Source organism: Echiichthys vipera (assembly GCF_963691815.1).
Source record: "Echiichthys vipera genome assembly, chromosome: 13".
Classification (NCBI taxonomy): domain Eukaryota; kingdom Metazoa; phylum Chordata; class Actinopteri; order Perciformes; family Trachinidae; genus Echiichthys; species Echiichthys vipera.
Window position 1 is genome coordinate 5,441,754 of NC_139838.1, and position 24,038 is coordinate 5,465,791.

The 24,038-nt window shown below is 40.0% G+C and overlaps 1 protein-coding gene across 1 annotated transcript in view; it reads right to left on the minus strand.

Moving 5' to 3' along the window:
• Window positions 1–24,038, minus strand: part of LOC310955913 (retinoic acid receptor beta-like) — a gene marked incomplete at both ends in the record, with an annotated part of 104,129 nt that overhangs the window by 71,376 nt on the left and 8,715 nt on the right. Inside the window, one exon of the mRNA XM_083925994.1 lies at window positions 15,665–15,813. Within this exon, the coding sequence (XP_083782120.1) occupies window positions 15,665–15,813 (149 nt within the window). The remainder of the gene's footprint in view (window positions 1–15,664; window positions 15,814–24,038) is intronic.

Sequence of the window (24,038 nt, forward strand, 5' to 3'; positions counted from 1 at the left end):
TGCTCAAAAGATCCATTTCATTCATTTTGTAATTATGGCTGCAGTTTATTAAGGACGTCTATGCGCGGTCTGATAATCATCTCCCGACGAATATTTAATTCTCTTTGCGAAATGCGTCACCTTCATCCACGGGATCATTATCAAAATGACACGCCATGGTAGTGTAAATATTCACCACCTAATATAACTTCTAATGTAGGCCTACTGAATGACTTTTATACGTTGTATACAAAAACTCCCGTTTGCAAAAAAACGCAGCGCAACACAGAATATCTGCTGTGACATGAAACGGTACCGCTCAAACAGAGAATTGCCTGGAAATGCAAGAACATCTATAATCAATAGTCTGATAATCATCTCCCGACGAATATATAATTATCTGCGCAGTAATGCTGCAGCTTCATCCACGGGATTGTTATCAGAAGGACACGCCATGGTAGTGAAATAGTCGCCACCTAATATAACTTCTAATGACTGATGTTTTCAGTGATTTTCTGAAAAAACAGACGGAACTATAGCAGAACTATACTTCGCCAAAACTCGCCCGCTGACTGAATGAATGAGGAAATGAAACACCGTGTGTGGCTGAAAGAGGGCGGAGACAGAGAGAAACTCAAGGTTTTCTGAGAAAAACCTGGTCCCGACCAGGTTAGTTTCAGAAAGCATGTTACCATGGTAACTGACCGAGAGTTTAAGTTACCTCTCTTTGTGAAACAGGCTAGAGTTACCCCTCTGTCTCTGGTTTGAGTTACCTCCCTTTGTGAAACGGAAAACTCAGAGTTTCCCTCATTTCAGGGTTAACATACTCAGAGTTTTCACTAAACCTGCTTTGTGAAACAGGCCCCTGGTGTGTGCTGGAACTTTGATATTTTCCCTGCACCAGCTGTCACCCAGGAGAGAAGCACTGCTGAGAGTGTCTTCAGTTTATATAATGCTATTTGTAATAAACCCATACATAACATAGCAAATATGTGAGTGCACATCCAAGAATCAGTGTGGAAATGCATATGCGATCTTGTTGCCAGATTTATAAACTCCTGCATAATGCATTGTCACACCAAAGAGGTTATATTTTTAGTCCTGTTTCTGTGTTTGTCTGTTAGTCAGCAGGATACTTCAAAAACAGTGTGCAATTCTTTCTGACAATCCATGCTGTGCACTTCCAACACAGAGAAGACCTACATCAGCAACACACAACTATTTATTCCATACTCAGTGAAAGATGAAGGGATCTTATTATAAACATTTTAAGTTTAAAAGTCGGGTACTATTTCTCAAACACATATCCACCTGCAAATCCCAACACCAGGGTCGAGGGATTGCATCAATTCCTCAAAGGCAAATCGAGTAAACATTGTTTTCTTACAAAAGCTTAATTAAAATTGCGTTTGCATTCTGTTAATGATCAGTACCACTGTGGAGAACAAGTGCTCCGCTGGCACAGAGGTGGCAGGTATCAGCAGCGGCTGCTTTGGCAGATTGTTCAGTTTTTGGTCCCAGTGCCTGTGGGACAACCACCATCCAGTGTTTTTTTCTAAAGACGAATGCGTGACTCCCTTGAACAAGCTTCTGGCTCATTGACATCCTTGCTTTCAAACTATTTCTTCTCGAAGAGGGTCTCTAGTTCCTCTGTGCTTGCAACGCTGCGGCCCAGAACGCCACTGCTTTCCCCTTTGATATCGTCTGGGCCTTGCACAGTAACCCCGTCATGTAGGTCACACAACTTCTCTCAGATGGTGAGTTGAAAGGCTGGTTCCAAAAATCAAATTGAGAATTGTCTCAGGTCAAGCGCACACAAAAAAACTTGAGTGCCGTTGTTTACCAATTGAGTTAAATTGAAATGAGGACTACTGGAGGAATCGATCCCTCACGCCCATCCCTATTTTCTACGTAAAGATATAGCGGAGTATTGGGGAACCGTCTGTGAGAGACCTGTGGAGACAATCCAAATCCACTGTTGTTTTCAGTATTTAGAGCACAGCTCCTTTAAGTAGGAGAGCCAAAACTCTACATATTTCACACTGCTCAAAACAGATTTCAGTTAATTTGGTGTAAAGGTAGTCCTCACGAAATTGTGCCTTTGTTGCACGATCATGCACATCTGCACTCCCACAGTTAGACATAACGCATTAGTGTCATTATTATGCACAATGGTTACATGATGTATAGTAGATTGATCTATAGGTGTAAATGGCAGTAAATGGACTGCTTCTACATAGCATATGGCTCGAGTCCATCCATTCACACACACACTCTCACACATACTTAATACATATATACACACAGTATATATATGTATTTATGAATAAAGTCTGTTCAGTTGTATATAGAGGTATCTACAAACAAGGTGGGGTTTGAATTCAAAATAAATGGAAACAATAAAATATGTTTGAAATTTCTTTTTTTTTTGTTTAATCTTTATTGAACATGTAAAAAATAATAATAATACAAAATAAATAAAGTGAATGAGCAGTAAAAGGGAAAGCAACAAAAGAAAAACAAGCAAATGGGATCCTTAGAATCCTGAGAGATAAATACCTGATTCAAATAATGTAGTTCATGTTCAAAGGGGATAGGAAGAAGTTTTAAACTTCTTGGGTCCTACCCCCTCTTATTTTTTCTACAATTATTTATAATTATTAATCATAAACAAAATTAAAAATTCAGTTTTAATCAGTCGGTGTGGCCTGCGGGTTAAAACAAATCACAGCAAAACAGTAACAAAGAGAAGAATGCACAAAGAGAAGAAGAGCAATCCTTGTGAATATGGTGTTCAAAAGAAGTGATTTAAAGTAAATGAGAAGTTGCAACAGAATCCTGAGGTTGAGCTTAGTCAGTGGCAGGTTTAGTCACCGTTCACACACAATTTCACTCATAATGTGACAAAATCCTGTATAGAGTTGCTCTTGCATTAGCTGATTGGCATCAGCTGCTTCATTCATGCTTCACAATCCCTGGATTATACATCAGCTGACTGGTAATGCCCAATCATAGTCAAGCAGATGAACAGCAAAGCCATTATGATCTGACACTTCTCAACACTACTCTGCTGCGTTCCTTAAGTGGGGTTAGCTCCCTCAGAAGAGTCACTCAGAGCCTTTTCAACCAAATTCAACTGTTCCGTACAATCATTTGCTAAAAATGGCCATTTCCTTGACTAACAGTAAGTGGCTCTGTGCAGTGGCAGATGATGCAGGATAATTACACACTCACCATTTTTTGTAGGGTCAATTTCATTGTAATACCTTGTTCAATGTGTTTGAGATCAGAGCTGTCATACACATGCCCAGGCATGAACACAGCCCCTGACTGGTCGCCACACTCAACCCAAGGGATTGACACTGCAGCAAATTCCATGTTGAGGCTGCAAAGTAAACAAACACACTTTTTTCCTGTTCTGTGCGGACATGACAGCCTGAGAACGAGTATTGCCTAGCACTTTTTTTGCTTAAAGAGAGAACATTATAAGAGGGAAGCACACCAATGACAGAGCCTACGTGTGGCCAGAACAGGCCATTCTATGCTGAAGTATAACTCACAGTCGACCATATGAAGACACAGTGAAGAGGAATACATATATAATAGAACACCATAGTCCAGCACAGATAACAAAAAAGTGGCTGCTACGAGCTGTTTTTTTGCATTACAAGAAAAACATAGCTTATTTTGAAAATAAAAACTTAATTTCAGCCTCAGCTTTTTGACTAAGCAGAGAACATGAGGCTTAAAGGTCAGGCTGTCATCAATGACAATACCAAGGTAGTTATAATATGTGAGAACCTGTATTTCACTTCCCTTCAAGAGTGACCACAGAGGGAATAATCCGTGGTGTATTCCTAGAGCCATTAAATAAAATGAGTTTGGTCTTATGTGCATTGAGAACGAGTTTCAGCTGTTGAGTATATTGGCCAACAGTAAAAGCATTCTGTAAGTTCTCAATGGCCTGTTTAAGTGAAGCTGCACCGCAGTAAATAACCTTGTCATCTGCATAAAAAATGGAAATTAGCATCAGACACATTATGATCTAGTATATTTTTTATAAATAGCAGATGAAAGTGGATCAATAAAGTCTGTGTACAGTATCACTGATTTAAACTTCACACTATGATATATTTATCAATGCTATTTTCTCTGTGGTCTTTGCATTCTTTTTGTGCATGCATATTATTCATATATCTGCCAGGCCTGAGTGTTAGGTAAGTGTTTCCAGGGAACAATGAAACAGCCTTTTAAAGGTTTGTATTATTTATTTTGAATAAACAGATTTGTAGGTGATTCTAGTTGAGTTTATTTATCTGTTCCAGCCCTGCCTGTGGGTTTGAGGTAGAAAAAAACAGAGAGCAGAGAGTGCCGGGAGTTCACATAGAGGAGTGCTTCTTTTCCAATGTGAGCATTCTGAATTGTGTTTTATTCTAAGAGGTTATGGTCTCCCGCTTGTCAAACCAGTTCCATCAAACTAATCCTGCCGTGTCAACGCCTCAGGACCCAACAAGTAAAAGAGAGGGGGGGGGGGGTGTTCACGGCTCAAAGTTTTGTCTTGGTTGCTAAAGGCCTGTCAGTGCTGACGACACGCGTACAGATTCAAGCCGGCTTTCTTTCTGGACATTTCAGGGCTTATGCAAAACAATGTTAAGATGTCATTTTCTAAAGTGTTCTGCATACATTTGAACCCAACTGGTTTCATCTTTCCAGGTTTTAAGATATATTCTGTCTCTGAGACTTCTGTCTTCATTCCTACATTGTATCGAGATGAATATATTTTCAGGTATGGACTATGTAACATTTTACAACAACATCTTTTCTTGACACTTGTTAAGACTTTATTCTCATAAGACAGGACCACTACAGAAAAAAATAAATTGCTCACACCAAGATACCCTTTGTCAAATGTTCTCATCAATTTCATCATTTATCAGGGATGTCTGCTGCCTATTTTATAATATCCAACAGTGCACAAGCTTAGAATTACAAGATGTTAGTACTGGGCTAAATCTGGGTTCCCACAAGATCATGTTCAGTGATGATCTAGCTGGTGTGAAAGACAGGGATCACACCCTACACTAATATAATTCTCTCTTTGGACGTCTGATTTAAAAGTCCTGTTGTGGATGTTGTCACTCAATGTTATCATTCAGGCCAGCAATATGTCTCAGTCACTCCATTCAGTTGCCATAATCAATCAGCCTCATAGATATGGGTTAGAAGGAGCCTGATACATAGGGCCGTATAATATATTTACATGGTTATGGTTGCAGGTAATTTGTTGACAACCCCTTGGCATCACTTTTCCCATTGTGAATTCAAACAAACTAATTTTTTGGGGTTAGGTTTAGGCAATAAAACTACGTGGTTAGGTTTAGGAAAAGATCCTAGACTAGATGAAAAATACTACTACTTTCTTACATAACGTTATGTAAGAAAGTTAACTTAGAAGTCACCACTGACTTTTGGTGTCACATGGGATGCAAACTCCTGGGCCAAAGTTGTGTGTTTGACCCATCCATCACTTCAACCTTCCTAAGAGTTTTGATCCTGAACATTACTTAACCGTTTCAGACGGCAATGTTTCATATATAGATGAGTAGTTTACTCTCATCTAAAGTAAAATAGGAAGATTTTCCAGGACATTTTACTTTTGGCTCATTTTCATTTGTTTTCTATGAAACTCCCCATTGCTGTTGAATTAGATGATTTTTCATTATTTGTCTACAACAGCATTTCAAGTTTCCTCTTCCTTGAGAAACTTGGATGCACTTGGTTAGGAGTGAAACATTAGCTGCAGGTATTGATACCAAAATATCAGGTTTAACAGGTAGACTGATATCTGATAGCCAGCAGTGTCTAATGTCTGTAAAGCCACATATAACTAGATGGATTTTTACAATGCTACTAATATTCAACTTTTTCTTCATATATCTGTTAGTGAATGAACAGCAGAGAGTACAGAAATCGTTGCAGGAACTTTAATCATATTCCTTCTGGTGTTTGTAAGATGGTCCTTTGTTTTCAGAAGGATGCTCTGTAAGATGTTAAATGAGCAGGAAGTTGTGGGGGTGCATGTGAAGGCTGCACTGACTTTGGAGGATTTCTTGACTTTGGGTCAACACGGATGAAACTGTCAGCTGTTGCATATGCATGTGCTTCTGGAGGCCCATATGCCTGCATCCTGTTTTAACAATTCAAATCAGCTCTGTCCACACAGCAAAGCTGTGGAGGCTGGGCAACACGCTAACTCAGCCATAAAAGAATTAAACACTGCATAAAGTGCCTCTGCTACCTGCTGTACTAATGCTGTTTTCCTGTTGCTCGGTGTTCAGTCTCAGCCTCTCAGAATAAACATAGAAGTGAATGATACTTTTTGATGCTATTCTTTGGTTAGAAAAACTATTTGTCTGCTTGAAAATTACTTCAATGATTAATGTTTTACTAAAATGCTGCTGGTTAATTTTCTGTCTTTTGAGTAATTGATAATTACAGCCCTTAGAAAATCGAGTCTAGTTCAACACCATAAAAGGCTTCACAATGCGGATGTAGTGATTAAAGAGGTAGGTTCTAACATCAAACTCAAGCTGAGTCCAAGGCAATTCAGATTCCTACAAGACACAGGACCAAGACTTTAACTCACTTTTTAGTGTTCCCTGGAAACAGTTTCCATTGTGACAGGAGCTTTAACTAACCTGACTCCGTCACATGGATTGATTTGCATGATTCTCATTGTCTCAGCATATCCATCTGGGAACTCTCATTTGGAGATCTTTTGGGGAGGGCTGGAAAATACTGGTTGCTGATTGGATAAACCATCTGTCTATCACAAGCCTCCATGTTGATTACACTGAACAGTCGCTTCTCGTTGTGTCACACTTCGAGCCGCCTCAAAACCAACGCTGATTGGTTCAGTCGCTTGGAAAACTTCTCCAAATTTTCTCCGCCGCACGTTACCAGACTGATCTGTGAGTAAAATATAATGGAGCTCAGAGATCAGGATGGTCTCACAAGGGCAAGCTTTCGCAGCCCTTTTTCTAAATGCTCAGCATGTGTCGTTAAGTTGATGTAGATGTTTCATGTGCTTGTGTTTTTTTTCCAAGTGCATCTTGGCTCATTCAGGACAAATATACAGCAATACATTCCTATACAGCTGCAGAGTCCAGGTTATTGTTTTGGTCCTATAATATCTTATAATATTAGGCTGAGCCTGAAAAGGATGTCAGACTTACTGTACCACTGGTCTTTTACAGACTAATTGGACTATAGATTTTATTCAAAACATTTATAGCTGTTTTTATTGCTCCCACATTTCTCCACAGATTTGACAGCTGAAATGCTGTGCAGAATTTGTAATTGCCGTCTGCTAAAATGAAGGAAGGAACAAGTATGTCCCGTTTGGTGAAAACATTTCCTCTGTGTTTGCATCTGTCTCTGGATGAAACACAAGTGAGCGAGGAGCCCCGAGAGCTGAATGGAAACCCCCTTTTTAGAATGTAGTGCACTATTCTTACCTTCCAACTTATCGATGACTTTTATTGATGAATTTCTGACAGTTGTGCATTGCAAAACAAGGCCAAAATGAATGCGTCTCTCCGGCTGGAAACTTGCGACAAGAAAAAGTCATGGCGGAGAGGAAGAAACGATCCACCAAGTGTGGCTTTGTTTCATAAAGAACGATGACAACAGTGCAGCTAATGACACTCCATGCACCCAACCAAACAGCACAAAGATGCTGAAAACCTGTGTTGGACAACTTTTTTTCCCTGCACAGAAAACTGATCAGGAATCAATAAGGGAATTGGACCAATAAGCAGAATTGATACCAACATTAATATCAATAAAATCGTATTAATGCTATGCCATAGATGATTCATAAGTGTCAGGATGTTCATGCTAACAATAGGGCAACATTAAACACAATTAGAATTTGATAAAATAAGCCATTTTACATTGAATGATATGATTTGAGTCAGTGGGTAGATTTAAAATAAAGTGACATTCGTAAAACTGTTGCATGTCTTCAGATATTCCAGTGCTGCTATTGTCTGATAGCTGTATATAAATACATGATGTCTATAAACCCGGATTACTGCCATTTCTGGGAAAACCTCCAAACTTACTGTATCTGCAGGGCTGGAACCAGCATTCTTTGCGATATGATTCATTATATTGCTGCATCGTGAATGCATGTGAATGTGCATGAGGTTTCTTTATCAAGTGCTTCACACACACATCCATATAACAATGCAAACACACGCACATGCACGCACACACACACACACACACACACACACACACACACACACACACACACACACACACACACACACACACTGTGTCGGTCTTTGAGTCTATTTGTAGCTCTTATTGGCACATTCACCGGGCAGCAAAAGGCTCTTCTTGCTGGCTAAAAGCCTACAGCTGTACAGCATGCTTGGTTGCATCTACCCAATAGTAGGGGCTTGCCCCTCGCACTGCAGACCACAATGCCTTCGCCATGGAGAGAGAACTCCAACACAGCAAAAAAAAAAAACTATAATCCGCTGCTTAATCCTCTTGAGTCAGGACGTCAGAAAAATCAAGGCCATTCTGCCATGAATTCAACTATTTTTACATTCAGCGCGCGGGAGTGAGCCGATGGATGGAATGAAACCACACTGTGTGTATTCTCAGAAGCACTGTGACAGTGATTTCACTTTATTCACCGCCTCCTTCTGTCATTAGGGAAGCACAATCTGCTCTCAGGGTGCTCAGTCCCATAGGCATGTGATCCAGTGATGTGATGATGACTCTTCACTTATCTTTTCTTATCTGTCAGGGTTTTCGACCTAAACTAAGCTGTTGAGTGCATATTGCATGAAAAGTCATTATCATATCATACCGTATTTTATATAGTTTAGGCAGAAACATATTTTGTCATGCACTGATCAGTTTTGAGATTTTGGAATATTTTGCTTCCATGTCTTTTTTCAGACTAGCTGAAAGAAAATACTTATTTTACTACACTTGGTCTGTTTGTGTCCTTAGTATTTTTTCCCCCCAAAATGTAGCAAAAGATGGTGTCTTTCTATCAATCCAAAGACGACCGATGTTATAGAATTTAAAAAAACAGGTAAGAAAAGAGCTGAATTCCAACTCATTCTTGGCAACTGTGACCTTGAATTTACAAATGCATATTTGTACCTTGGCCTGTTCCTTGATGAACACATGTCACACACAAACACATGTCATTCATACAGGGGGAAAAATATGGGCCATGCCACTCATACCCAATTATATCAGGCCTGTGTAAACTATTCCTCTGCATGCACCCACTGCCACTAATGGTGACATGGGGTGGATGTCGTGCGGTCAGATGGAAGGTAAATACTTATGGAATAAATTGCTTCACATGCCAAACAACAGAATGGCAAGTAAACTCTTTAGGTGGGACCTCTCAACAGATGGCGTACGGACATCAGAAATGTATGACCTTCTTCATGAATACGGGCTTGGGTATCGCTACAGCCACAAACAGAGAGTGGGTGTGGGGATGTTCAAAGATCTTGCCATGAAGACGGTCATATATTTATGACGCATTTATGACACATTTATGGCACATTTATGACGCCCATATGCCACCTGTTAAGGGGTCCCACCTAAAAATCATCTAAAGAGAGGAAATTTACCACAAACCAAACGTATGACTTTATGGTTGATTTAAAACAGTATATAAATATGTTGTGTATGATCTACCTAAGAGCTTGCGTTCTCTGAGGAAGATCACTCTGGGTAGGACGCCAGTCTATCACAGGGCACATAGAGACAAACAGAGACAGACAACCATTCACACTCACATTCACACCTACAGGCAATTTAGAGTCATCAATTAACCTAACACCCTCTAGCTGTGAGGCGACTGTGCTAACCACCACACCACCGTGCCGCCCATAACCACATATTTGCCATATCTAATTATATACATAAAGCCTGGAACAGAAGAAAACATAAAACTTGTGCACAAAAGGAAGCTCACAGAGTAGTTCTTGCACAGCATCATTTTGCATAGTGTATGGATGTCCAAGTGCACTTATACAAGCACGCAGTCTCTCTCTGTCCTCCCTTACTACTTATTTGGAATACAGTATCTGCCTAATCTGTTTATTTTCTACTTGTACCATAATTTTTTCTTGTCTGAAGGGGTTTTTTGTTGGAATGTTAACTTTATGTTTGTATATTTCCCTATTTGTATTTCCCTGGTTTTTGTGTTGAATTGTTTATTTTATATTTGTACCCTTTATGTACATACTTTGTTTTGTGTCAGCACTAGGAAAGTGTTTATTTAAAAATAATACAATCGCTGGGCTGTTCGTGGCCAGACACGAATATTAACAATTCATTCATTCATTACGGAGTTGTTGGGTCTCTGTAAATCATAAATAAGTCATAGAGTGTGGTCTTTACCTACTCTGTAAAGTGTCCTGAGATAACTTTTGTTATGATTTGGCACTACTAATAAAATTGAATTGAATAGAATAGAATTGAATTGAATTAATTCATTGTAGCATTAGATCATGCTTCATTTGCATGTTTAAATGTTAAATGATGTCTTTAAAATGTGTTGTCTTTAAGTTATGAACTGTGGCGGTTTCATGGTGATTTCTATTACTTATATTAGTTTATTTTATTAGTTCTATTAGTTTAACCCTATTGACCTATAGTTTGTTACATAATTTAGGGCTGTTTTCTCAAAATTAGTTTTTTCTCACTCTGAGTCAGAAATCTCCACTTACACAGCACTTAAATACAGCAAATATTTAAGTTTTATTCCTTTCTATATTCTGAAGATTTTTACTGAGGGCTTTGTTCATATATCATTCATAGTCTGATTTAGACAACATTCATAAAAACATATTGGACAGTATTTTCTGATTTATGGAGTGATAAAAAAGAAAATGCCCTCTGTAAAAACCTTTAACTCTAATGTCTAATGTCAACTAAGTGAAACAAGCATTTTTAACCTGGCTTTATCCAGTGTTCACATTATGTTCTGCATATTTAAACAAACAAGCTCATTGCATAGTTAACAAATATGAACATTATTATATTTGTATTAAAAATAATTGTAAGTAATCAACTGGGGAACTTCATGGTGATAAATATACTAGTTAACATTTTTACCCTATTCACCTGTAGTGTGTCCCCTTAAACTGAGGCCAGAGCAGCGAGGTCAGAGGTCACGACAGGCCTCTACGATGAGGCTTATATTGGCACTTGCACTGCATGGGAGCCTGCGGAGAACTTAGTTTGACCTAGAGCCTAGTGAGTGAGCTGATCACCACCTCCCCCTTGGCCAAAAACTCCAAAGGATTCCTGGCATACCACTGCTTCAATTACAGAAGCTGGGAGGAGAGAGGACATCACAGCACAGTCTGGCTGCATGGGAGAGCACAGCATGGCCTGGGATGGAATCACACAGTCTGTCTGCAAGGAATACAAGTGCCCTTCCCCAGAGGGTATTACTGTAATCTTTTACTGTCCTTACTGACCCATGCAAAGATTTACCTTTTTGTTTTTTAGTTACAGTAGGATTTAATTATGCTTTTAAAGGTACAGAAGCCTAATCACTGATACTGAATAATGTTTATACATGTATGTGTCTATGTGCAAGCGGGCGTGAGCTGTTGCCTAGCAACAGCTGCTGTAAGTAAGAGAAGACAGACAAGTGCTGGCAGAGCAGATGTTGGAAGGAATTTCTAAAAGTAGCACATTTGAAAATGGTAGACTGAGACTGAGAGGAGGTACTGGCCTGTCTTAAAGGAACAGTTCACTCATATGACAAAAAAGGCCTCCCTTACTCTGCAGTTAGTTTTGGTTTGTGTAGTTCTGTGTAGGTTTGCAAAATGTATTAAGGTTGTGCTGTTTAAGGCATTCAAAAGCCAGCACAAATAAAAGAATCAACATATCTATATGGATAATAAGTACCCCTAGAGGTATACGTGAAAAAATATGTTTTGTTTGTAAATGAGGTGAACTGACCCTTCACTAAAATACTGACACTCTTTTTCTGTCCACACATCCATCTCATTTTGATTGCTAGTAACTGAAAATAAATGTGAAGCTATCATTATATAAATGACTATATATATATTAGATTTGACAACATTATTTTGTATTATTTATGTAATAGAACCATTTACGCTCACAGTTAGAATAAAGCATCACTGATATTTCTGTGGCCAATATCAATATTCAGCGTATTCTCATCAACGGGTTCATATGATATCTTACAAAATATGACTCTTTACTTAATGTGTTGACATGGCGACCTGTACGTGACCACAAAGGTTACGTTTTGGCATCCAAAGGTGACTGTTAAGTTAAGGCAACAAAACAGTTTAGGCAGCTTAGGACTTCTGGAACACAAACACCAAAGTCTGGTGTTTTTGTATCCATCCACCACCCCAACCCTCCTTCCTACGCTGATTTTGCCGCTCTAAGGGCCAAACTCCATGGACTGTGTACGTGGCCCAACACGGCTGCATCCATTTGATCTGATTAAAGCATCTACATGGACCATGGAAGACTTTTCAAAAAATCTGATACAAAGTTGTCAACCAACATTATTATTTTTTATGAGGACGTAACATAACCATACATTTTTGGCGAGTACCCCTTTAATTTGGTTATTTAAGAATTGTCAACATTTAAGAATTGTCAACATTTAACAAAACCACCACTCAATGTCCACTTACTCTGGAGCTTTTAACTGTACTACACCCACAGCATCATGGATCTATTCGAATGTGAGTTCAGTAGCATGTTTTAGGACTGTTTGTGCAGGCTGGCTCAAAGGGTAGAATTCATTGTTGTTACATGCTTTTTCCAGAGCTGTCAGTTGTATCACACAGTATCTGTGGACGAGGACTGTTTGATACTGTTGAAAGCTCCAAAAAAGCTTTGTCAAACTATTTCTAAGGTCAGTAATGAACTTTCACGCGTAACTCAAATCTCGTCCTACTTCATGTTCTTCATTAGGCAACGACATTAACGCTGATGCTGATTCATCTGCAATGAGCAAACGTCATCACATTTAGAGATACCAATTCACCTCTGATGGACCGATTTTAAATGTCACACATCAGCATGTACCTGAATGCTGTAAAATACGGCCCTTAACTAACCACAAATCCATTTTCAATGTGTAAATAGTTTCAAATATCAAAAATGATTGCAATAATAGACTGCACAGGGCTAGTGCAAGTTAACATAAAGCCCGTGTCAGAAGTAAACTTCAGTGCTTTTTTTCCGTTCACACCTGAATAAATTCTTCAAAGCACAACCAAATTATGCAAATATTGTGCCACACAGAAGCTGGGTCAACTTTAGAATCTAATTCAGACAATTTCAATTAAAACATTTTTTTATTCATCCCCACGGACAATTAGTTTCTGGGCATACAAGATAAAAAGGAATGGAAATTATCAAATACTACGACAGTGGGAACGTAATTAGACAACATTTCAAATAAAGTGCAAGGACTGAAACCAACAGACGAAGGAAAAAAGTAATATTCTCTATTAATATGCTTCTCATGCGTTTTCATATGTTACTACATGTAATATTTGCCCAAAACTGAGCAACTAGCATTTCTCTCCAGTACAGACTTTTATGTATTGACCCATGTTTTTTTATTCCACTTCGGCTAATTCTTTTGTTGCATACTGAGCAGCTATTCAGGTCATTTCAGGTCAAAGCGTTAGGAACCATATCATTCAAACTCTTCAGGTCCTCATTGTTGATTCTTTTTATGATCAGTAGGAGGAGATCTGACAGTCGCTTTTGACCAAATTGACTGTCAGCATGAATATTTGAAACAATTTGGTTATTTAACCGACATTACATGTTTTTATTTCTGGGCTTCTATCGATTACATCTGCTTGTTAGTTGTAAATGAATCACAACCTGAATGAAGCATGTTCAATAATGTAGCTAGCAGCAGCACTGAAAATTTTTATTCATGGGGCATCCCATCTACATAGTTATATCATTTGTCGTTTATCATTACCACAACTAAAAAAGACTAACTGAAAGCCCTCAACATCAACAACACAAAGTCTGGATACTACAGACTATACTAAAAACTTAGTATGGATTTATAAAGAGAATTGGACACATTTGAGACCGGGCACTCACATTCCTGTGAAAGTGTTTCAGTGACCCATGAAGCCAAAAAAGTTCAGGTTCTGTCGCCTATAAAATTACCCAGATGATCATCACTACTTCCGCACTGTGTGGCCTATAGAGAAGGTGCACGACTTCCACCAACAGCTGGCTATACTTCCAGTTTAGTTCTTTGTCTAGCTAGCTAACTTGGCTAACTTGAATTGGGATTAAATTACTTAATCGTGTGGCTGTTCTAGACTTTGCAAAAAGTTGTCAGACCAAACAGATCGAATTCTGATATTGAAACTAGTCATGACTAACTAGTTTGTGATTTTCATGGACAGGATATCAAGGCGTAGACGTGGTGGGGAGGGGTTGCAGTTTGGTGGGCTGGGGATTTCATCTTTGCTTTTTGCAGATGACGTGGTACTGATGACATCGTCGGTAAGTGACCCTCAGCACTCACTGGATCGGTTCGCAACCGACTGTGAAACGGCTAGGATGAGGATCAGCACCTCTAAATCTGAGGCCACGGTGGATGCTTTCTCCGGAAGGGAGGTCTGGGGTCCCCTGCTAGAGCTGCTGCCCCAGTGACCCGACCCCGGATAAGCGGTTGAAGATGAGTGAATGAGTGAAACTAGTCATTTTGCAGGGGTTATGATGTTAAAAAAAACATGTATCAACTGTATTACATACATCTCTTTCCCAAAATAGTCTATGGGAAAACGTTTTTTTTTTGGGCCACATAGCTTTACGCGACAGACTTGGTAGTTGCAATTCTACTGTATGGCCAATATGTCAAATTGGATTCAAAGCAGATGCCTGCCTATCAACAAGTAATACAAGTTTGGATGATAAAGTGATTAAATTAGGTCTAGCTTTTGCAATTATGGGCTGCTCGTATTTATGCAACCACAACAGCAAGCCATAGAGGCCAAAGGCTTAGCCAAAGAGGGCAAATGGGCTATTGCTTTGGCAACTTTATCCTGTCCTGGTGCATGTCCTTGCTACTGAAGCACCATGCCATACCAAATTTCAAACGACACAAATACAAGGGGGCCACACTGAGAGGCAATCACGACCTTTGGATGCAACTTGGTTCTTTCTTTGTGGTAAACTGCATATATTTGGAGTCTGTTTTCTATGGAATGAACCTGGATCTTGTTTTATTGTTCCATTCATAACCAGAAAAAACCTACTTTGCAATGAATCTGTTTATGAAATGCACTTACAAAAGAAATATAAAAGCAGTTATATCCTTCAGTGGTCGGAAATGTACTTCAGGCAAGGCCTCCAGGGAAAAAAGGTCAGCATAATTCAAACTGAATCATAATCAGGAGTTCAGACAAAATTTCACAATTTGGTGTCACAACGTACAAAGAAACCTTGAAAACAAAGCTCCTAGTCTCACTCAGTCACTCCACTCTCACTTCAGTGTTTCATAATAACGTCTTAGAGTGAAGGTGCCCTTTGTCTCAGCGTCACAGAGAGAAAACACAGCATATCTCAGTCTGAGGAGGTATGGGAGTCCTACCTTGCAGCCTTCACAAGCACTGACACCATAGTGGTATCCAGAGGACTTGTCCTGGCAGACGAAGCAGGGCTTGTAGACTCTAGGAGGGGCCGGCGGGGATGGCGGGCTGGGGACCAGCTCCTCAGAACTGGTGCTCTGCGTTTCAATGGCTGCAGGGAATGCAAACAAGAGAAGATATAAGATGAAGAGGCTTGGTTTCCAATGACTGAATGATTCATGTAGACATCTGCAACTAGGAAAGACATATTACATAAAAAAAAAATGCTTCCTCAAAATTTTAAAGCTCAAGACAAGATAATTTTAGTCACGCACTCAGTTCAAAAGACCCTCCTTTAGTATTAAGATAATGAGAATCCAGGTTTTTAGCCAAACAGGCAGTTTCATGGATGGTTATGGTTGGTGAGTCACTCAGTTGGCATGTTCACTACTTTGGTCCAGGAGAAATAAGCAAAGATGGGATGGATAACCAAGAGTAAGATCAGTTAGAATAAAATCAGTGATTCCCTGGATTTTGTTGATTTTGTTCATAATCGGGTTAAGATTTTGCTTAACTTAACTAATGGCATTTAAACATTTTTTTCTAATTAGCTAAAGGTACAGTAGCATGCTAACAATCTACATTTAAAACCGTGAATCAGGATTGTCATTGAGCACATGTTAGCATGCTAATGTTAGTATTTAGCTCAATGCACAATTTCACAGCCTCACAGAGCTGTGTGGTTTTTTTGGGAGCGTACCTATGTTCCCTGAGTCCTATGTTGAACAGCAGACCCCCCCACACTTTTCACAGAAAGGGTCCTATGTTCCCCGGTCTGTTATTTTTTCCATAATCCGGGCAATTTCCCAGAAAATAGGCCTATGTAGACCCTCACACTACCCCCTAACCCTGACCCTAACCGTAACCTATAGCCCTAACAAAAAAAAGAAATCCACAAAGGTAGATGCTTATGCGACCAGGGAACAAAGGACCCTTTCCGGGAAAAAGGTTCCGATGTTCCCCGACCAGGGACAAAGGGATGACCCCGTGTTTTTTCTATCACTTGATCTCAAAGGTGCCCTGTGGTGTTTTCTTGGAAATGAGCAAAAGTGTTTTTCATGAAAATGTTTAATGCATTTCAAACATTTTCAAAGTCACTGAAAAAAAAAAGAAATTGTTTAGATTGGCTTGCTAGCGGCGATCTTCTTCAGTGTCTTTGTGTGTTACAAGTCCAACAAGTCCATCAGTGGAATAGCATGAAAGCTGTGGCGAGTGTAATTAGTAAAAAAAAAAAACAATGACACCCACTAACATCTGGTTTATCTGCCCTCTATGTTGTTTTCTACTAACTAACTAGCTAACTAACTCGTTAGTTCGTCCACTGGCAATGGGAAAGGAGTCTATTGCCTATATAAGCGGGTTTTCCTTTGTTTAAAAAACCTGCATATACACCCTGAAGAGTATTAGTTAACTGATGTTAACTGATGACATCTCTAAAATCTGCCCAGAAGTTCTTGCATACCCAAGTCCATTTAGAATTGGTAACCTCCAGGGCAGATTTAGCTGTAAATCTGTTTTACATCTGATTTTTAACATGAATATATGCTGTTCCAGTGGCACACACACATGAAAGAAGTAGTGGAAGGCCACTGATTAAAAAAACAAAAAAACCTTTATATGTATTTTTCTTATATGGTTAAAATCTGTCTCTATCTGTCAAGAAAGCAGCAAGCAGCCATTAAACATAGTTACTCATGTAAGATGTGCTCTTAATTTGCAGCAACAAAAGCACAGACAGCACTTCAAAATAGAGCAATCATTACACACTTAGCACCATGAAGTGAAAAGGTACCAGACTGAATCCATGCAGGATGAGACCAAACCGCTGTCCACATGCACACACAGCCTCTCTACATAGAAAACGGTCTCTCTAGCATCTCTGATTAGATTACCTTCTTCCGTACTTCATCAGAGTGAACTCAATTACTGATGGTAAGGGACAAGCTCTTATAATTACTGGACCCTCGTCCTTGCATGGAATTCCCTGGCGGTTTAATCTAATCTTCCGCTACATTCACCCTGTGTGACTTTTTGCGCATGTCGAATTTGCAGCTTTGCATTTGGCAACTACAGTGGCTTGAGGGAAGTCTGTGAAACATACAGTACCGTACGTGAGGATGGATGTTACCTCTGTAATATGGGATGAGAAAGTTAGATGATCACCAAGGTTAATTAGAATGAGATTATTTATAAATCTATCGATTCCCACTCTTATCTGGGTGTGAGGAGCAGTTTGGGCAGCAAGGAGAAGTCTCTGCGACTCGTTATAAAACAGTGACAGCATCAACTGAATAAAAGTTCTGCAGAATCTTTAAGTAGACTTGCATAGAGCTGACATAATGGTGCTGCGTTAGGATTTAGAAAAGCTTGCTGGTCTGAATTTCAAGTGGTATTCATCTAAGAGTAAACAACTTCAGCAGGAAAAGTCAGCCATGTTATTTCTCCTTTCTTTAAACAACTCCAGTGCGATCTGGTTTCATTGATGAGGACTAACAGACAGACATTTGTTTTCATTGAAGTCGGGTCATCTCATTGCTCCAAATGGGTTCCCTCTGTTGTTGGCAGAGAGCAGTCAGGAGCAGCTTGCACATAAAGCAGATGTATGGTGAGACACCATCCTGGAGGCAAGCCAGGGGTCTGACACACACAGCCATCTGATAGGAGAGGGTGGGGGTAGATGGCTTGGCAAACATATAACTAATGCAAGTTCAAGTTGGGCTAAAGTTTCAGTACTGGTACCAAAAGCTTATGTTTTCAACTAAGGATAGAAACAGGTTTTTCTATCAAATGTCTTGACCCTATTTCCACTTATATCTTATATCATATCCACATAAAATCCACCAGCAATTTCATAGACTGTTCTCTATACTTTCTCACATATGCTGCCTGTCTCTGTTGGTCAGATAACAAATCTGATTGCGATGTGTCTTGATTTTCCCTGCCTAAATGTACACCAGGATCGGCCCTACTCCAATTGGCTTGTGGTAATGCACCTGATGCTGTTTGGTAACAGTCAAAATGCCAGGAGAAGAATAACTTGATCAATGTGGCATCTGAGTTTTAACAATAACAGTAGCGCATACGTACCAAAAAGGCACTGAGGTTCAATCCATAACCTTGGTTTAAAGTACTATTATGTAAAGGGTCAATCATTGAAATTCCATTTCTTTTGAGCATGGAAAACAATCTCCTGCTTTATAATCTCTATACACAGCTATAAAAAGCTTTGGTTGCATGCAGGTTAAACAATCAGTGTGGAGCAAAAAAAGCGGAACAAATCGGCCGTCATGCAATCATCGGACCCATCCACTATTGTCTTACACAGATTTTGCTTTTCATTAGCTTTTTAATGTTATTCATCTCCATTAATATGCAGATATCTGTTTAGCAAGACACCGTCTCTCAACTCCAACTCCATAATTGTGTCTCAAGTTGCTGATAAGACCGTAAACAATGGCTGCCACTCTGAAGGTGAAGTCTTGGACCGGGCTATGGGTTCCAACATTGCCTGCTTTGTAAAATGCAGCAACTAGGCTGACAAACTCTATAGCTATGCCAAGCAGTAACCACGTGTTTTAAACTGCTGTACTTGGAGCGTCATGGTTAAAAATATTCTCCTGAACAGGTTATTATGATATCATACGATAAGTTCTGCACAAAAATTCCGATGATATCTTACGAACTGGCTTTTGATTTTATTTTTTTATTTTTAGTTTTTTTTGTCGTTGTTTAGGTTTATGCACTAAAACTACCGTCACATGATAATTTTAGCCTACAAAGGGTGACAGTTATGGTTAGGAATCAAAACCACTGGGTTTCAATTTAAATGGATTTTGATATATGACTTAATATATTATAGAAAATAAAACAGTGCTTAGTACGGTATATTCAAGAAAAGTTGAACCCTAACATTGCAAAAAATATTTAGAATAATATCCTTGGCATAAAATTAACATTTTACCATAAAGGGCTTTTTCAAAAATGATCAATGGACTAATGATAGTCCCTCCTAGGAGCTAACGTTAGCTGCAGCATGTTCAGCGTTGTCTGTGCTAACGTTAGCTGCAGCATGTTCAGCATTAGGGTGAAACGGAGGCTGAGGAGCTCTGGTGGGACGTGCATTTTTACACAGCCGTGCTCTTGTCCATGTTTCCACTCGGCCGTTTCTTAGAACTCAAATGTCGCCCACTGAACCCAGCAACAACTCATCATCTGCTTCTCATAGGTTTCATTTCTCTCGTGGTGCGTCCTGTGTGTTGGTATTAAGGGCCAAGGGGGAACTTGTGCAATGAGCAACGTTTCACACTGAGTGCAAAGATAAATTATGATTAATTGCGTTATTTTTTTTGTCGCGTTATTTTTTGGTCGCATTATTTTTTCTGTGATTAATTAATCGTAATTAATGCGTTAAAGTCCCAGCCCTAATATATATGAATATATATATATATATATATATTGGTTTGATCTATTGTTGTAACTTAAATATTGATACGAGAGCAAAAACCTCAACATGATTCACATTGGTTGACGGGGCACTTTTTTTCTTTTTATGCTCTCCTCCGTCACTTATGTAACATAATCCTTAATTCCAAATCTCTGATCTACTATTCATTGTGTGTATGCTTGCTCGTGTTTATCCATGAGCTCAATACTCCTCCTCTACAGCCCTTTCCTGTATCAAACATGTAATAACTGAAACAAAGCGACATGAGGATGTATGACAACTGGAGCACAAAAACAATGTATATTAGCCTTCCCCAGGAGGTGCGGCGCACTTTAACATGCATCTAGAGGAAAAATACTTTTGTTACTGATATGCCTTCGGAGCATTTGTGACGGCTGGGTAGTCCCACACTGAGGAGAGGGAGCGCCAACAATTCAGCTCGCTGCCTATGAAACTCATGACTGCGTCTGGGAGGCAGTGTGACCACCTGCAGACAGATAGGACGCATAAACGTAGATTCATTACGGCCCTCAGAGGGAGAGCGTGTGTGTGTGTGTGTGTGTGTGTGTGTGTGTGTGTGTGTGTGTGAGGCGGGGGTGGTCAATGGTACCTGTATGGTTGTGTATAGGCCCTATCAGGTGCAAGGGAGCCTTTTTCCATTTTCTGCGTGATTAAACTTTGAGTCGACTTCCCCGCATGTTAACATACACAGAAAGCTCCATTACAGGAATAAAGGCTGGTGACAGACAAGTGTGCATGGTGATTCTGGTTTAAGAGCAGACAGAGAAAAATCTGTGGCTGCTGAACCCTTAGCCTCTGGCTGAACCTGCTGCCAGGGTCAAACAGGAAAGCACACACTCCCTGCTGGAGGCTGCAGGCAGAATGAGGGGAAAGACTTGAGAAAACAGCCCCTCTGATTGGCCCTTCCACAGGGACTCAGCCTGCTGACACCAGGAGCACACTGATATACAGGGCTGGTACTGGTCTTTTTAAGTATCAGCTAGTCAGGGTGAGGGATGAGCTCATAGTCAATGAAAGTTGGAGTGAACTGTGGAACTTTGCTCTCAAAGTGAGGCAATGTAACTTCTGATTGGCGAAATAACACAATGATCCTCTTTAGGTTGTCACCACAGCAGAACTTAAAACTATGATAAAATACAAGCATAAAAAATGTTACTTGATACCTCTTTGGATAATGTGGCAATGAGAAAAATAGGATAGGATCATTTCCCCCTGTTGTGGGTACTAGTTCATAAAAATAAAATAAAATAATCACTGAACACATACAAACAGGATTTTCTTTCCTGAAGATCTGATTGTAGATCTGCTTTTTAAAAAAAATATTTTTGATGTTATCAAATGTGGTATTTGTTTTATTGAAAAGTTTTGACATCCTCAGTTACTCTTACAAACGCAAAGTTCATTCTCCTTATGAGTTTTTCTGCTGAAGCCTTACCTTGTTGGCACTAAATCATTAAGTCAGTTCACTAACCTAGTGACTCTTCTCTACTGGCTGTCACCATTCACTGTATTTGTATATAATCCATGTATTTATGACGTGAAATGTGAAAAATGATGTGTGGAGCAAAGAAGGAAAACAGATGACCTAGTTTAAGAGCGCCAAAATGTGCATATAAGGAGGCGAGTCGGGGTTGTGGATGGATCCTAAAACACAGGACTTTCACGTCATACTTCGTAAAGTATCATGCGAACCCTTTAATGAGGATATGTTGAACCGGTGGCCACAGTTAACAAAAGTTCCATCTAATTTTGCTTTTCCAATCTTACTCTCCAACTGAGGGCCCTTCCTATGATCGAAAATAACCTTTTTTTTCCCCGTCGTTCTTAAAAAGTTTTCCGTCCACACAGACTCGACTCGAGAAATATCTGCGTCCACACGAAACCAGTGAAACAGTCTTAAAACGCTGCAATACACATGTCAGGCCTGGATGTGGTGCTGTAACTGCCACAGAAATACACCAACAACAGAGAAGAAGAAAGGGAGAGCTGCTGTTGTGTATAATCACACAATCAAACATCGGAGAGTTTCTCGCTAAATCTGAAGACTTCCCAAATCCTCGTCCATCTTAGAGAGAAATGTTTCACTCTTCCTGGAGTTAGTGGAGATTTTTGTGCTGTTTTGGACTCTGATGCACTAATCAGTCTGCAGTTAGTGTCCTCACCGAGCAGAGGGTGCTGCTGCGAGCCCCTTCCCCGTCCCAAAGCACTCACAGGCAGGCACTGTCTCACTACTTTTTGCGAAAAGCTACTAGCGACCAATTTAGCGACTTATTCAGGCCATCAGGGTAAAGGGAGAAATCTGTGGTAGGCCTAATTCATTCCCATGCATGTGGCTCAGAGTCCAGTTCAGTAAACAGTCTATGGGTCAGTCTCTCTCCTCTCACGCAGCAGCACTGTTGTTGTTGTTATGTGACCCCACAGGGGTTAGAGGCCCGAAGTGGGGCAATGACAGCATCGCTAAACAAAGTATGCGGTTTCACCATCCAGACGACAACGCCACATAGGGCCTTTCCAAATCTTCCCACTCTGGGAAGTCTGGTTACTCTGGTCACAAAAGATCCTGTTTTCAGGCTCCGATAACGCCGGCTGTGTGTGGATAGTCGGCCAAAACCATACTAATGTTGTGCGGTTACAGGAAAACGTGTCACGTGGAGAGGTGAAATGGGGAGAAATGATTTAAGTGTCAGTACTGTATTAAAAGTGACTTAAAAAAATCTGAACCTATCCTGCAACTGTGAGTGTCGTTGAAATGTGGTAATAATCCCTCATTGCACAGGGAAACTGTGCAGGAAAAGCCCCTTGGTCTGGTCCAGGTTTGTTCACAGCCTTCCTGATCGTGTGACTGCTCGTGTTTCTGTCTGACTTTATATCAAAATGTTTCTGATGCCAGGAAATAACTCAGGGAGAACAAGTGCACCACTGCCAATAGTATCAATAGCCAAAACTGTGACAATAAGACCCGGCTTATAATGAAAAACATGCTTTTTGTAAATTTGCCAGAAAGGTGTCCTCACTGAGTAAATCAAAGTTATTATTGTGCTCTTATGTACTGTGAATACTAAGCACTTCAAAAGATGGACCACAAAGTGACCAAAACTGTAATTAGTCCTTGTGTGACAATAATGTCTCTATAAATTATAATAAATGCAGAATGTGCCTGTTCAGAAATGAGACACAAATTTACGGCAAGAGTAAATTGGTCATTACTGGTAGGTTGTCTACGGGCCCTTGGCATCAACCCTTAAAAAATATAGAGTGGGCGCCGCAGTCAGCTCAAAAAACCTGAACGCTGGTCCAGCCCAGAACGAGCGGTGTGAAGCAGGATGAGAGGATACTCGTAGGTAATGTAGTCACAATCTTCAGAGTCATCTATCCGATATGTGCCCTCTACGTCCTTATATCCAGTTCCCCCAGTCTAAAAACCATCGACATGTAAAACTCTCCCCACATGGTCCACATGACCAACAGATGGTAAAGAACCCCGAGCAAAGTCTGTCGCTGCACACAGGCCATTTAACACAATGATGCCGCATTGGGAACGAGGACAACGCTGCTTTTCTCCTGCAAATAATGGAAGGAAAAGGAGCACGTCTAAATCTAACGCTTGATTTTAGTTTAAATAAAAATCAATGACAAGGGAGAAACCATAAATCCCAGAGATCGAATTAAACCTGACAAATTATAACAGATCAGCAGAAACAGAGACAAGGAGGAAAAAAAGGAGAGAAAAGAAGAGGGCTGACGAGAAAGAGAGGCATTTCCTGAAGCTCCTCGGGGTATTTGTGTATTTGGTTTGTGTTCAGGAGAAAGCTGTGGTGATTTGGGTGTGGAGCCGTAGGCATAGCCTGGGAGGATTAGAGGAATATTACTCC